Source organism: Globicephala melas, chromosome 13 (genome assembly GCF_963455315.2).
Source record: "Globicephala melas chromosome 13, mGloMel1.2, whole genome shotgun sequence".
NCBI classification, from domain to species: domain Eukaryota; kingdom Metazoa; phylum Chordata; class Mammalia; order Artiodactyla; family Delphinidae; genus Globicephala; species Globicephala melas.
The window spans coordinates 9521593-9539126 of record NC_083326.1 but is presented as its reverse complement, the minus strand read 5'-3'; the positions used below and the strand labels follow the sequence as shown (position 1 = coordinate 9539126).

Here is a 17534-nt window from a genome sequence, read left to right as displayed (position 1 = left end):
ACCCCCCCCCCAAGCTACTTATCAGAATATCCCTTCTAACCATATACAGTAGCGTAGCTTTTCAAATCTTTCTCTCTATGATATCAGTAGTGAAGCTTTAATACTCTATATAGAGTAGTACCTAGGTCAACCTGAAAATCCTGTTAACTTTTGAAATATTATATTTTAGCTTAAATTTTAAAACTTTTGGAATTTATTCTAGAGTGTTGCTGTGGAATCTCACTAATAACACCCAGAAATTCTAGATTAAGTATAAGAAAATATTTAAAGATTTTATAACATCCCAATATTAAAAGAGATCATAATGTCTAGTCAACACTGTACATCCAACTAAGTGGTCCTGTAAATAAAGCAGGGATACTTTTGGAATAAGAAATTCACCAAGGGATGGAATCCACTCCAACAGTTTTGCTTGTTAATAAAAGTTCTTCTTTAGATTGCATTGAATCTGCTTTACTATAGTATTACCTACAGATAAATCTGAGTTTTACACAGTGGGATTAAAAAAAAATTAAATTCTACTTTCAAGATATCTTTACCCAAGCCTTCTGATTCTAAATTCAGTGCTTTCTGTACCAGACTTTTAGCAACAGAATTAAACCTGTGACCCTCTTCTAGTCTAGATAAGTGGAGGATGCAGTGATAAGCAAAACCAGAAATTTTGGCTTTTCAGAGTCAGTCAGTACATTACCCTGAATTCTAGCTTTCAAATGTTCCTGCTTTTTTGCTGTGAGGGGTAGTTGGCCAGACAAGTTTTAGATGTTCTGAGAGCTCTTTTAATCTCAGTTTCTCATATACAGTTATTAGGTAATAATACCTGCATTTCTACCTTAGAGTATTCTTTTGAGAATCAAATGACAAACTGCTTTCAAAAATAATTTATTAAATTAGGCATTTAATAGACATAAAGATAACTAACATTTGCAGATTATTTTCTCACTTGAAACATTCCATTGATGGATGGATGGATGGATGCATGCATTCATTCATTCATTCATTCATTGGAGATGGGATAGAAGGAAACCAGCATGTAATCAAAAGCTGTTTTGTGTATGTATTTCTCAAAGCTGTTATCTGAGATGTGTTTCCTGAGTTGGGCTACTGGAAATATTAAACAGTATTTCAAAAATAAATTGGTAGGCAAGTTTTGACTTAATCTCTTCTAAAGTTACTCAGTTCCTCTAGTTACAAAGTTAATCCTCAATTTTTACTATTCAATAGATATCTCTTTCCATCCCTGCATTATTTCACTATCCCTTTATATACTCACACAACCACATAGTCATTGCTTATGGTCAACATCATATTACCTATAGTTTAAGAGTTAAGAGTATAGGTTTTCAATTCAGGCAGAATTAGACTTAAGTTTTTGCTGCACCACTTATTAGCTGCATGACCTTGAAAAACTTACTAGCCCTCTTTCTTTGCCTAAGATTTCTCAACAATAAAATGGGTATATGAATAAAAAATTATTATAAAGATTAAATTTTAAAATAGATACAGTTCTATTTTCTTATCATGGATATTTTTTCAGCTATATCAAGGTATACTTAATATGCCCCAAATTGCATTTTTAATGTATATATTTTAATGAGTTTGGACATATGTATACATTATGATACCATCACCACAATCAAGGTAATAAACCTATCTATCACCTTCAAAAGACTCTTTTGTCCTCTTGCTTTTATTATTTTTTTTTAATGTTAAGAATTCTTGGCATGAGATGACTTCTAAACAGGTTTTTAGGTGCACGATACAGTACTGTTAATTATAGGTACTTGTTGTACAGCAGATCTCTAGAACTTATTCATCTTGTATAACTGTCATTTTATACCCGTTGAACAACTGCCCATTTCCCCCTCTCCCTCTCCCCTGGCAACCACCATTCTATTCTCGGTTTCCAAAAGTTTGACTATTTTAGATGCCTCATATATGCGGAATCATGTATCTGCCCTTCTGGGACTGACATTTCACTTAGCATAATATCTCCCAGTCCACCCATGTTGCAGCAAATGGCAAGGTTTTGTTTTCTATTTTAAAGCTGAATAATATTCCGTTGTATGTATATACCACAGTTTCTTCATCCATTCGTCTGTCGATGGAAATTTGGGTTGTTTCTCTACCTTGGCTCTTGCGAATAACGTTGCAATGAATGTGGGAATGCAGCTATCTCTTTGAGATCTTGATTTCAATTCTTTTGGATATGTACCCAGAAGTGGGATTGGTGGTTCATTGGCAGTTCTATTTTTAACTTTTTGAGGAACCTCCGTACTGTTTCCAGCATAGAGCTGTTGTCAAAGTTGCTATTGCTGTTATTATTGTTATAAATGTTAAAATTGTTTATATCAATGCTTTTTTACAGATTGACACAACGGCCAGAGTCACTCACAATAAAGTGAGCTAAAGATGACAACACTGTATAGTACAAGGAGCACATAACTAGGAATCAGAACGTCTGTGATCTAGTTGGAATCTATACCATTAACTAATGGTACATCCTAGAAATGTCATTCTTCTGACTTCAGTCACCTCTTCTATAAAAAAAAAGGGCTTTGGATGTGATGAATTGTGTGTTTCCTGTTCTGTTTGTCAGGGGCGTATAGTTCAATCTCAATGTGCGTGTGTGTGTGTGTGTGTGTGTGTGTGTGTGTGCACGCGCATGTGTGTGTGCCTAGCTGCTTCTAAGTACAACTTTATTCTAAAAGAAGTAAGGTATAGGTAGCAATACTTTTCTTAGCTGTAAAAAAATTCTATTGTTAAAAGCAGATTGTCTTCTGCCTGTTTCTATCCCCAGTAATAAGTGCCTTCAAACTCTGTAATTCTTCAGTTCTTTTCTAGTTTCTTAAAACTTATGGTCAACAGATGATGTATTATTCAAACAATATAACTTCCCTTTATTCCCCTAATGCTAACCTTGTTATAAAATTGCTGTGCCATTATTTCAATTTTTCAGTCCATAAAACACCAATGCATGTTTACCACTATATTTATTTTTATATTGGTCGTGAAGCATGAGAAAACTCTTAAATTCAGTTCCAAACAACCTTCTCTGAAGAGCACTCAAAAATTAAAAACAGCACTTTAAAATTTAGTTGACTTGGGTTCCCACAATAAAATCGATAGCAGTGATTTAAACTCCTTGTTATAACTCTGAATTACTTTGTTATTGCAGATGTCTCATTATCCTAGTAAAAAAAACACACACAACAAAAAACAACTGCCTAACAAATAGAAGACTGTAAAAAACAATATTTGAGTCTCTACATCTGAATATTTATACCATCCAAAGGAAGCATTCTGGCATTTTCAATTTTCTAACAGCCAAATCAACATATCCATGTGCTTTACAGGTATTGAAAACATGGGGGCAAATCTTGTACATTTTAAAGTGCTGAAGATTCATATAGAAAATCAATTACTTCCGCTTACTACAAAGTGGGTAAGTTACTAAATATATCCTGGGGACAAGTCAAAACCACAGCCAATCAACCAGTGTGTGGTACTTCCTGATTCCTCAATGCTTTGTAGCCTGAAAGACATTCCCACTACATCTAGGAATGCAACGTGCATTACTAAAGCCAGGACACAGAACAGGGGAGAGGAAGGCAGAGGCTTTGCAAAGCTTGTTTTTAATGTTTTAAGAGTATGAGGCTATCCTCTGGGTTTTTGTAATTCTCTATTTCAAATTAAAAATGAGGCTGTGTGACTTTTTTGCAATACATATCAAGTACAGTTACAAGTATAACTGCTCAGATTATGTTTGCACTCTCAAATTCATTTTATAACAATTGAAATGAAGAAGGAACATTCTGAATAAAGGTTTCAAGTTTGGAGTCCAGATTCCTACAAATCTATAAAGATGGGAAGGGTCATTTGTGTATCATTTCAATAACAAGCTAATTAATTCATCCTATTTCTTTGCTTTTGACTGGAATGATATTAAACCAGAGTGAAGATGGGTTATCCTATGCTGATTAGAAGGGTTAATTGCCGCATATATCTTAGAGGAATAAAGATATAGGGCTGAATTGTTTATTTTTGGATAACTAAAGTTTCATTAGAGGGTATAATTCAAAATGATTGTCCTTGAGAGGAAAAGTAATGAAAGGTGTCTAGTGAGTAGAATACAGTATACTTGGAACATCCAAATATAGCCTTTCCTGGAAATATGGTCTTAACAGATATAATTACTTTAGGACCTTGCGATGGAATCATCCTGGATTACTACAGTCTATATCCAACGAATGGTGTCTTTATAAGAAGAGAGACGTAGAGACACACAGAGGAAGTGATGCAGAGATGGAGGCAGAGATCTGAGAGATGCATCTATAAGCTAAGGAATGTCAAGGACTGCCAGCAACCATCAGAGGTTAGAAGACAAACATAGGACATTTTCTCTCAGAGTCTCCAGAAGAAACCAATCCTGCCAATTAACCACCACCTTAATTTCAGATTTCTGGTTTCTCCTGAACTGAAAAAAAAATCTGTTCTTTTAAGCCACCACAGTTGTGGTAATTTGTTACAACCCCCCTAGGACTAATATAGCATCTTTGATAGTAAAAAGGCTAAAACTTGCTGCTCTATATAGTTATCTTTTTAAACAATTTTGCTTTTCGTCGAAAGTAAATCCTAAAATTTGTATATTTAGAGCGTCAAAATTTTGGCTTGATTATATTAAGCTGAATGTGTTAAATTCCATTTGGCAAAAAACCCATAAATACTAAACAATTCATATCAGTAAGGTCATTCTTCATTTATTTTCTTGACCAGTCCCTTCTTAGTTGTTCAATGGGCATACAGTTAAAGTCAGTGGTAGGAAATCTTCAATTTTGGTAATCAAAAGTTATAACATCAGAGTCTTGACATTTTATTTGTTTTTCACTGTACATATGCAGTTAAATGCATATTTTATTGTTACAAAAGTAAGCAATAATCACTATTAATATTTTGATATTTAGAACATATTATTCTAAATATTTTCTTACGGATTTTTTGGTTTATAAATATGGACTCATGCTTAATACTGATTTAAAACTGAGTTATTCACTTAACATGCTTTAAATATTTAACATGTAATTTAACATGTTTACATTACAGTATTCTCAATAGATATACAGTATTCCTTGATATGATTGTGTCTGAATTTTCTAGTTAACTGCCTACAGTTAGATACTTAGGGTCATTTTTTTTCTTGTTATTTGCTATTAAAGTAACGGTGCAATGAACATGTTTTTAGTTCAAAACTTTGCAAAAAAATATGTCTGCCGAATTGGAACAAACTCCTAGAAGTTGGAAACTTGACTCATACATTTATGAATACACACACATACACACACATACATCTGTATATAACAGAAATCTCCACATTGCTTTCCAGAAAGATTCTAGAAGCTTTCTGTCCCACAAGTAGTATATGAGAGTTCATGTTTCTTTTGTACACTTTCCAAAACAGTGTATCATCATTCATTTTTATCTTTATTACTTTAATCAAAGGAAAATGCTAACTCAATTTTGTTTTAATTTGCATTTCTCTGCTAATGAGATTGAACATTTTATTACACTTGTTGGCTATTTATAGTTCTGTAAATTGAATATCCAGTCCTTAGTTTTTCTATTGGAATGCTCATATTTTAATTATTTTATAAAAAAGAAGTTTATTTTATATTTTTCATTTGAGAAGGAAAAGCAATGATTAAAAAAAGTTTCAGGGCTTCAAATGCCAATATCTATTAAAATACAAGGTTTGGATTAAATTATTCTTAGAGCCTCTTCTTCTATTCAAATATTAACTCTTAGGAATTATACTAAAATTTTTAAAGCAGGATTTTTCAATTTTGGTGATTTATTTTAAAGTAAACTATGTACATGTTGTACCAAATATTCCAGTGAGCAAACATGCCTCACTTCAATATATTTACCTTCTTCCCATCATTTTATCCAGGAAAAAGACAGGATCTTGGCTTTCCTTAAGCTTTTTAAATGGAATGGTAGAGTGCCATAAGTTCCGCTTAGACTTAATAATACCTTCCTAGGAGATTCTGTCCAGATATAAAACAAGTAATGTAATTTTTTGGTAATCTATTTTGGAAGCACTCTCACAATCACATTAACATTTTATAGGCATAAGAGGCAAAACCTAAAGGGAAAAACCAGCTTTCTATCAAGTCTCATATTGTAGGCTGAGCAAGTAGCTTAAATTGTGTGTGTTTTATGATTTCAGATGGAAATTTACTGAGTACCTCATACAGAGAAAGGAATAAATAAGGAGTTACTTTCCTTTATTCTCATCTGCGATGATAGTTATCCATTTTCTGTAAGTTATGATTTTTAATTTGCATGTTGTCATGCAGCCAGTTTATGTGCCGTGACACATACGTTCAACTTGACCCGCCAGTTTTTGCCATGAGCCACTGCTATATGCTTTGCTTTCCAAACCCTTAGTTCATGCTCTCTTTGGTACTACACAGCCCCAAGTGCCGCTTCCACCCTAGACCAAGCCATCACCACATAAAGTGCTGAGGAAAAGGAGAGAATTCCATGTTTGTACATTTACCAGAAGTGCCGGCTTCCCAGGGGGCCGGCAGGAGGTACAAAACAGTTAACAACCTATTGGTGGGCTTACTTTGACCAATGATAGACAAGAGAGGAACTGCTCACGCTTCCTATCCAGCCATCCTCTGTGGGCCACAGCAGTTAAATTAGCTTCTCTAGTGATACCCTACCAAGGCCAAGCAAGCTGTGGGTTTGTTCTAAACTTGGGTCCAGCTCAATAATACGTCATCATTATTTGATTTATTTTCCTCCCTGGCTCATTTTCCTTGTTCCCTCACTCTTGCTTTCCTGGGCTTGCACCCCAAATGCATTAACTTGAAAGCCTGACTCAGTCTCTGTTTTCCAGGAACTGGACTGACATGTATTAATGGTTCCAATAGTTAAAGGAAATATATGATTATTAATCTTATAAAATAAAAAAAATATATCTAAGTACTACATGGAAACTGGGTCCAGTTTTCAGAGAGAATTTTGACCCACTATGAGTTTCACCAACATTGCTATGTAAGTGAATTTACTTTTTTATTTATGGAAAGTAGACTTGTTCTCTTTATTACCCAAACTACCCCTCTCTCCATTTTCTAACTTCATTCTCACTCCTGGAGTTTGAGGGAACAAGGCTCAAAATGACTTAAACTTGGAACCATTTGATTACACGACTTTTAAATGTTATTAAACAGGGCTTCCCTGGTGGCGCAGTGGTTGAGAGTCCGCCTGCCGATGCAGGGGACGTGAGTCCACGCCCCGCTCTGGGAAGATCCCACATGCCGCGGAGCGGCTGGGCCCGTGAGCCGTGGCCGCTGAGCCTGCGCGTCTGGAGCCTGTGCTCCGCATCGGGAGAGGCCACAACAGTGAGAGGCCCGTGTACCACAAAAAAAAAAAAAAAAAAAAAAAGTTATTAAACAGTTAAAAATTATTTGACAACAGAAGTTGTTGAACCAATAATACTAAGAAACTAATATGGATAAAAATTCAATGATATGTTTATTAAGATGATGATTCAGAAGCAAAATACGTAGTGAAAGCATTACAGGGAATATCAAGTTAAAAATGTAAAGGTTATTCTCGTTCAGACCAGCACATGCCATTTAACAGGAAAAAAATGGTTAAGTTGTTTACCAGCAAAAAATATTTTGATGCTGAGGCATTTAATTCATCAAAACCTTCCAAGACCCCATCACGTGAACACTGACCTGTGAACAGGTACCAGAGGTTGTTTGGCTCCAGGGTTTCCACCTCACCCCTGCGGGTTGTCTTTCTGTGTCGAATTTTATAGCCGGTAATAAATCCATTTTGTGTTCCTGGTGGAGGAGGCAGCCAGCTTACTTTGATACTCTGTAAAATAATAGACGTAAATTAAAAGATTGGAGAAAGGAAGGACAACAGGATAGGGTCAAAGAATTGTGACCACCTAGAGGGGTGGGATAGGGAGGGTGGGAGGGAGGGAGACGCAAGAGGGAAGAGATATGGGAACATATGTATATGTATAACTGATTCACTTTGTTATAAAGCAGAAACTAACACACCATTGTAAAGCAATTATACTCCAATAAAGATGTAAAAAAAAAAAAAAGAATTGACACAAACATAAGTGCAAATAAGGCAGAGATGCAAGAAGTGTTAGGGATTACCCCTTAGAACCAAATTAAATCCATTCTTACAACTATATGTCTGATTTTGACAAATTTACACAATTCATTTGGTTGATTACATGCATTATCATCTCTCCTTCGTAAATGTCACTAAAATGACAGTAAAATATTCTAAATGGTATAAACCTATAAGGAATAGATTAATAGGACTCTAGTGAATGAGAGAGGTTAACAAATTTTTTGAAGGTGCAAATGAGGAAAAGTGTGACTGAGCCAAAGGAGAGAGATGAAACCTAAGTACCTCCTTAAGAGATATTAATGAAAACAAGGTGATTGGCAGGACCAAATTCAGGCAAGACTAGAAACTGTTACTTCCTAAATACCTTACAAAGCAGGACAGTTATGTTTCTGAGACAGAAGATGGATTGAAAGTCCTATCACATTCTGCAAAACCAGTCTGCTAACACTCCCTGATCTTGGAGTAGCTGGAAGCTTCATTCTCCAGGGATATTGAAACAGAAGCCACAGATTCAGGGACACCAGGCACAGGAGAGAATAGAGATGAGGGCAAGGGTTGTTAAGTCAATGACATAAGACACTCAAGTCTTCTTCCTTCATCTGATACCCAGAGCAATGGCAACCAGGTGTACACTTCCCAGCCAGAATATCAGATAATTGTTCTCTAGACAAAATTTAAAAGAATAAGAGAAAAGAACAGATAGGTTCCTGATCAATTCCCCAACCGTGAGGAGACCACTTTATAACCTCCACTCATGCACTAGAGTTTGCACTTCATAATCACCTTTTTAGTACTGCATTTTTATGTAAACTGGTAATTTAAGACCATCAGACATTGAAAACAAAGCCTTCGCCATAACATACAGAGAGAAAAACACATAAGAGCATAATGGCACTTGAAGGAAACAGCATTAGTGTAAGGATAAAGGATCCAAAGAACTGTCATTAATACCCTAATAATCAAAGAGAAGCTACTGCATCCATAAATAGTATAAAACACAAGAAAAACAAAAGATTTTGAAAAAGCTTATGACATGTATAATTTGGTTGCACAAATTAAATATTCAATAGATAGATTCGAAGATAAATTAATAGACACCTTCCAAAATTCATTGGGGGAAAAAAGGTAATCAAAGGAAATTGGAGAGAAAAGATAAGAAATCAGAGGTTTAGTCCATAATTTTTGACACCCAAATAGTAAGATGAGAGAATGAAGGAACAGGAAAAATAAAAGACAATAAATTAGAAAAAACAAAACAAATCAAAACAAAAAACAAAAAAATCCTCCTCCCCAATAAAAACTTTGCAGAACTGGAAGACTTGAGAGCCCATTCTGAAAGGGATGATGGAATATCTAACATAATAAATGAAAAGAACCACATTAAAGCATATTATGTGAAACACTAGAGCCTCATGGGGGAGGGACGATCCAAAAGCTTCCAGAATGAAGAAAAAAAAAAAGAAGAAAAGGGGTACATAAAACATAATCGGGAATAAGAATAACATCAGATTTCTCAAAAACATTTAATGTTTGAAAACATTTAAACCTAGAATTCCATGTCAAGCCAAATAAATTATGATGTATGAGGAAACTATAACACAAGCATAAGAACATACACTTGCATAAGTATCAGTATAGGGATATTTCAGATACGAGTGGCCTCAAAGATATCCATCTGTGTACCCTTTATCAGGAGGTTAATGACGGTATGCGCAAGGAAAATGAGAGTGCAAACTAAGGAAGAAAAAGATTTGAAATCCAACAGAGATCCAAATCAGAAAGAGAAATACGGAATTCTCGGAAGATAGTGAGGAAAATAGCAATAAGATGTAAGATTGGATTTGACAAGACACCAGACTCAAAAAAGTACATACTGCATAATTCCATTGATATGAGAAATTCAAGAATAGATTCAACTAATCTACAGTAATACAAATCAGAAAAGTAGTTGCCTATGGCAACTTCACTGGAGGATTGATTGGATATGGGTACAAAGAGACTTTTTGGGTAATAAAACTGCATCTTAGTTCATGTCTGTCACATGGGTGGATACAATTGTCAAGACACATTGCTATGGGCTGAATTTTGCCCCCTGCCCTCCAAAACCCCAAATTCATATATTGATATCCTAATCCCCAGTACTTCAGAATGTGATTGAGGGCTTTAAAATAGGCAATGAGGGCTTCCCTGGTGGCGCAGTGGTTGAGGGTCCGCCTGCTGATGCAGGGGACACGGGTTCGTGCGCCGGTCCGGGAAGATCCCACATGTCGCGGAGCGGCTGGGCCCGTGAGCCATGGCCGCTGAGCCTGCGCGTCCGGAGCCTGTGCTCTGCAACGGGAGAGGCCACAGCAGTGAGAGGCCCACGTACAGCCAAAAAAAAAAAAAAATATATATATATATATATATATGAATAATAATACTTTGATGAAATTTTACATTCATTTTTTAAAAATAAACACACAGAGTTGTTCTTTTGAGAACAGTTGAGAAATAAATGACTGTCAGAAAGAGGCTGAACACAGTGTCAAGGAATGGACTTCTGAGCTCTTAGCCCACAACCCAAGGCCACTATGACATTGTTTCAATTATGTGGGTATAGCAGAGGCAGAGCAATGTTCTCCAGGGAGACCGGGTTTTGAAACCCTTCTTCCAGATCTGCTACAAATTAGCTAGCTCTACAAATGATTAAATTTCTGTAAAAGGATTTAAGAAATCATCTAAAGGCACAGTTATTTGCTCAGCATTTTAAAACATTTCAAAGGACATGCCAACTCTAGTCAATTCTCATAATTTGCAGTAGTTATTTTCTGTAAAGGTACTGCAAACACTGAATTTGGGAGTATTGTAATATTGTTCCCAGGGAAAATACAGGTTTAGGTTCTTGTGAGACTTTGGTCACAACATTTTTGTAAACTCATCAATACATCACCTTGTTTCATACATGTTCCTGTTTAAAGGCACCTTACTTAATATCATTGTGGATTCATTAACATTGAACTCATGGCCAACCGTACTATAATGCATGTCTGAATGGACTTTATTTAATATATGTATTTCTCCTTAAGGTACATCACAGTTTTTTTGCACTTAGGAACACGAGACAACGCTTGAGCTCTACACTTGGGAACCATTTTAAACAGCAAAATCGCCAACAGAAAGCAAAAAAAAAGGGGGGGGGAGGGCAAAAAATGTGGTATTTTATTTATTTATTTGACCACATTTATTTGACCACAAAAGGGACACTTAGTTACAATATGAGAACTGAAACAAGAAAACAGAGCATCTCCTTGTTCAGCCTCAGCTGCAAACATGTGCTCCTGGAGACTCAAAGTTTTCACTGTTCCACATGTGCACAAGTCTGCAAATGACTGTAAAGATACTGTGGGTATTGATTTTGGGACACAAATAAATTTTAGCAGGTAGGTGAATTTGCACATATAGACTCTACAAATAATAAGGATCAAATATAATTATATAATAAACATAGTTTAATAATTTCAGAGGAACTTAGCTAAATAAAATTAATCTGATTATTTAAGTTGTTAGAATATACTTGAAAGAGTATGGCACTACTGGGATCATTTACTTCACCCCCATTGTCCTTTAAATGTGAGAAGCTAAGTACCACTCTTATTAATACTTGTTAACGCTTTTTTTTGCATTGACTCTAGACCTGGAAATGGTCTAGGCACCGCACATATCTATGTGAGCTATGATTTTACCCTCACAGTGACGCAGTGAGTTAAGTCTGTCTTTATGCCCTTTGTACAATCATGTCAATGGGGACATAGAATGGTTAAGTAACTTGAAACCATGTGGCAGTAAGTGATAGAGGCAGGACATGAACTGAGATAATTCCAGTTTGAAGCTGGCGTTCTTTCCTACTTAATGTTGCTTCTCATGGGAGTTCCAAAGGCTGAGAGTCTAATTCATTCAGTTATTATTCATTCAAAATATATTAACTATATCTCTGCTGTGTTGCAAGCACTGTCTTTGGGACTATGGAAACACTCAAATGAATCATGATAGTACATTCATTCTGGCTGAGGAAACAGAGATGTAAACTCATAATGAAAACAAACTGCTAAATGCTAGAATAGATAATCCCAGAAGATACAGTGGAAATATAATAGAGGGAGAGATTAATTCTGTGTCATGTGGTCAAAAAAGATTTGACAAGGAGACCATCCTTCAAGTGTGAATAGGACTTCAAGGAGGGGATAAATAAGATATTTAAGACAGAGTAAATATCAAGAGCAAGTTCAAGGTGTCATGACAGTGTGGAGCCTCTTTAAGTAAAGGTCAAGTAATTGCGCAGTGGCTACAGTAAATGGGACACGTAGGACAACGTAATGAAAAGGCAGATGGAAAAAAAAATCAGTATTTTTAGGCCATGCTAAGGAAACACATGGTTAGATCAATGTGCTCATTTAAGAGAGACAAACTAATGAATAAAATAACAATACACTGTACTCGGCACCCAAAGAACACACAGCCTTAAATATGCATGCACCCACATGCACGCACACATACATACACCTCATCTCCCTCCTCCACACGTGCACATACATGCACATGCGTGGATGTGTTCTTTGCTCTTAAGTGTTTAGACACTAGTAAAGAAAACCAGATTGAACGACTACCTTATATTTATACTCCCCTACACATCTTATTTTTAGTTTTCAATGCTTCAAGATAGTCATGGCTGATATTTTCACCATTTTACAATTTTATAAAGGAGGTAACTGAGGCACAGAGTTAAATGAACAGGCAGAAGTCACCTTGTGTCATCACAGGGCGATTATCAGACTGCTGAGTCTGATGTCCTTTTTATTATTTCATACGAAAATAAATAATCATAGAGCAACTACTTGGAAATTCTGTTCACCTAAATTCTCCTATCAAAATATTCTTTAGGGGCTTCCCTGGTGGCGCAGTGGTTGAGAGTCCGCCTGCCGATGCAGGGGACGCGGGTTCGCGCCCCGGTCCGGGAGGATCCCACATGCCGCGGAGCGGCTGGGCCCGTGAGCCATGGCCGCTGAGCCTGCGCCTCCGGAGCCTGTGCTCCGCAACGGGAGAGGCCACGACAGTGAGAGGCCCGCGTACCGCCAAAAAAAAAAAAAAAAAAAAAAATATTCTTTGAACTGAATTTAAGTAATTGGTTGTTTTTTTTTTTGCGCTACGCGGGCCTCTCACTGTCGTGGCCTCTCCCGTTGTGGAGCACAGGCTCCAGACGCACAGGCTCTGGACGCGCAGGCTCAGCGGCCATGGCTCACGGGCCCAACCGCTCCGCGGCATGTGGGATCTTCCCGGACCGGGGCACGAACCCATGTCCCCTGCATCGGCAGGTGGACTCTCAACCACTGCACCACCAGGGAAGCCCAAGTAATTAGTTTTTAATACATCCAATAGGCCTTCCCTCTAGTAGCCCTTGGCAAATCAAGAAGGGTCATTTTCTAAGGACTGCAAGCTTGTTTTTTTAAAGACAAATTTAAATTTAAACAGAAAATTTTAAGAAAAATGAAGGTCTTAGACCAAGAGGCAAAACCTTATGAGTTAATGCTTTGCTATAACTTTGCTGAGTGACCTCTCATGTCTCAATCTCAATGCACATATTGAAAATGGGAGAATAATTGTGCTTAGTATTTCTACCAAATGATTGTAAATCACTTGATAAGCCTGGAGATTTTAAATGTATTAATGATTACATGAATACTTAGTTTTTGACAGCTAATAATTTTTCTTTATCATATATGAGGACTTCCAGTGATTGCATCAATTATTCCCACATGACCAATACCTTAATATCAATGCCTGGCAGCAATAAATGAATAGAATCAGGTATATGCTCTGCATGCCTGGAGGTAAACCCCTCAATGGTTATTATTCATCTTTGGAAGTAATGTCATCATTTTTATTCATCTCTGTATGTGGGTAGCAGCTAAATTTATTAGCATCTTTTATGCTTTCTCATTGATTTCAAGCAATCAGAAGCAGATTGCAAAGATCAAATAGGTTCTGTGCAGGTTCTTCTGCAGATGATATGGCAGGATGTCCCAAATTATATTGTACTTTGAAATTAAATGAAAGTGTTCAGTAACTTTTTCTTATTCAGTGGTATAATGTATCTTATTTTCTCTATGAAACTTATATTGTCAGTGCTCAGTGGCTCAGATTCTACTGCCCATCCCCTCACCAAGCCACCTAAAGCTGTCTCAACCTAGTCTTCATGGGCAAGCCTGGTAATGATTTTTATTAAAAGTACTTAACACGTGTCCTTGACTTTTTAAAAATCAATTCTAGTAGCTGTGACTTGACTTTTGGCCCTTTCATTACTTGAGAGTCTGCACTTTTCCAGTGTTGCAGTGTTTTATCTTGAATCAAGGATTAATTTCATTTTTTTTTCAGATTTGGTAGAAAACAAGAACTGCAAAACTTAACTTCTCCAAATCCCTCCATCCCCTCTTTGGTTACCACAAAAATGAGTTTGTTTAAAAATAAGCATGGTGAAGAGCAGTTAGGTTTATTGAGAAAGGATCTCGTTGGCCATTATTTCCTAACTGTCTGAGATAACCCTATCCAATTTGGTGATGTGGTATCATCCTTCTCATGGGCTACATTAATCCAGTCCTTAATTCTTCCTTCACTCTAGATGTGCATAAATAGTAACTAAGAAAACCGAAGAAAACATTAATAAGCTCACTACCCCATCCTCACTTTTATTTTCAGAAGCCACGTTTCATAAACTTCAGTTTTCAGTTCCACATATCACATTACACACTTACATCTTGCCTTATTCTCTCTAGGGTGAATTGCAGGGGAAGACCAGCCCCTCTTAATACATTCAGTTACTGTAGTAGAGAGTCTTTTTTTAATTTTTTTCCCCCCAATTGAGTATTTATTGAGGATCTGCTTAGTGGGTGAACAACAAAAAGACACATTGTAAACCAAAGTTAATACAAGATTTCAGTCATCAAATGCCTATTTCATGAAGGACACTGTACAAGGGTGGGTATACAGTGATGGATAAGACAAATTGACCGTTCTTGAGAAGCCCAGTCTGGTGAAGGTTGGACAAGGAGTCTGGCCTCAAGGTGGGCCTGGCTAAGAGCAGAGACGGATCAAGAGCTCTATTTCTTGGAAATGCGTGTGATACATCAAGGATGATAAAAAGGCCACAAAGCAAGAATTTCTGCTGAGGCTTTGAAAGGTCTAAGTGACAAGTTTGGAATAAGGCCTTAATCACCAGGATACAGTCTAGATTTGAGCTGATAATGAATATCTTTTAGAGTTTTGAGGAGTCATATTGGTTGAGGACATATATTTTGACACCATACAATCACTAAGCAGCTGATAATGCATTATAATTTTTGAGAGTAAAGTACCGTTACTCTTGTTTTACATAAGAGATTAAGAAGCCTGCCTAAGGTCTTATAAGTAAAGCGTGACAAAGCCAGGATTTGAACTCTGTTCTATATTAAATCCAAACCCAGAGCTTTTGAGCATTATATTGGAGTGCCTTCAGCAAAGCTGTGGTCTCAGAATCTCCTGGCAGTCTACCATCTACCTTTTTAATAGATTTAATGCCCTGGGAGAAAGCCTTTTTTTTTTCCCCCAGCGGTTTTATCTAGAGAGCATTCCCATAGAAGGGAATTGGAGGGCACCTTTTGAAGGAAGATCCTTGCAGCAAATAAGAACACCTTGGTTGAAACACAGCAGAAATCTAAGGATCCTGACACTTAACTGAAAGTCAGTTTTAGACTCTGCCCCTTATTTCTCTTCTGTATTTATGGGAACTTGTTGAATCTCATGTGAACTTCCTTGAAGAATGAAATATGCTTTCAGTACTCATGAGGCTCTACAGATTTTATTAAAAGGAGCCCAGCAGGGGCTTCCCTGGTGGCGCAGTGGTTGAGAGTCCGCCTGCCGATGCAGGGGACACGGGTTCGTGCCCCGGTCCGGGAGGATCCCACATGCCGCGGAGCGGCTGGGCCCGTGAGCCACGGCCGCTGAGCCTGCGCGTCCAGAGCCCGTGCTCTGCAACGGGAGAGGCCACAACAGTGAGAGGCCCGCGTACCACAAAAAATAAATAAATAAATAAATAAAAAGAGCCCATCAGCACTTCTAAAAAACCTGTTTTCATTGTGTCCCCCACGCATCCCCTTATTTACATTCCCTCTGCCACTGCCCTAATTCAGAACATAATTTACCATCGCCCAGAATACAGCCGTAGCTAAGTAATTGATCCTCATGCCTCCAGTGTCACACTGCTCACACCCATGTCAGTCACCGTCCTTATCAGTGAATGAGCCACTAAAGCTCTCTGAGCCCAAGTTTTCTCATACGCATTATGAACTAATAACAGGGCCAACCTCAAAGGCTCGTGGTACAGATTATGAAAGTCAGTGTGAACACGCTTAGAAGTTCCATCAGAGTGCTGGTGCACAATAATCATGCAGTAAATTGTAAATATCAATACTTTAAGGGAGGAAAGAGGAAAAGAAAAAGAGAGGGCAAGAGAGCAAGAGATTTAGAGATAAAGAAGCAGAGAATAAAGAAAGGCAAAAGGAAACAAGGGTAGGAAGGAGAATCAAGAAATACCATGTACAGTAACAATGTTTAGAATGTGGACTACTTATTTGTGTGCTGACTCAACAATTTTTCTTCTGGAAATCAAAAGGGGCACTGAGAGTGATAAATTACCTAGCAACACTTTTTAAACTCCTTTTCTTCCATGAATATTTATTGAGAAATTTACTCTGTAAAATATTAGTCAAATTTCTTGTTGTAGCCAATAGAACCTTTAGGTGTGGGTGGTAGAGACCTTGGAAAAGGGTGGAGACTAAAGGAAGGCAGAAAAGTGAAGAGAAGCAATATCTATTTTTGGAGGTAGACTTGACAGCACTTGGTGATTTATTGACTGTCAAGTGTAAAGGAGGAAAAGTCATCAAGAATGACTCCTAGGTTTCTGGCATAAGCAACTTGGTAGATGATAATGCATTTACTGTGATAAAGTTGTCTGAAAAACAATCTACTTTCAAAAAGAGTTCACTGGACCTGCTGGTACCATCAATAATGATAATTCACTGAGGATGCAGAAACAAAGGCTATCCATATTGATAATATTCTAGATAATACTGTGAAAGGCATTTTTCTAATTTTATTGTTTAGAGTAAATCATATCTTAGTAATATCAAAATTATATAATAACATTTAATATTTAACCTTTGATATGTACCCAAATACTTGGTGAATATTTCAATCAATGCTGAAAATGTCTAACTGAGTTTCAAACTGGAATAGAAATTAATTAATAAAACAGTATTTTAAGCTCTATTATGTACATAATTGTGTGAACAATTTCCACA

At 36.9% G+C, this 17534-nt stretch overlaps 1 protein-coding gene across 1 annotated transcript in view; it reads right to left on the bottom strand.

Annotated features, from left to right (window-relative positions):
- Nucleotides 1-17534, bottom strand: part of DCC (DCC netrin 1 receptor) — a 1168069-nt gene that overhangs the window by 216639 nt on the left and 933896 nt on the right. Inside the window, exon 13 of the mRNA XM_060310806.1 lies at nt 7749-7890. Coding sequence (XP_060166789.1) covers nt 7749-7890 — 142 coding nt within the window. The remainder of the gene's footprint in view (nt 1-7748; nt 7891-17534) is intronic.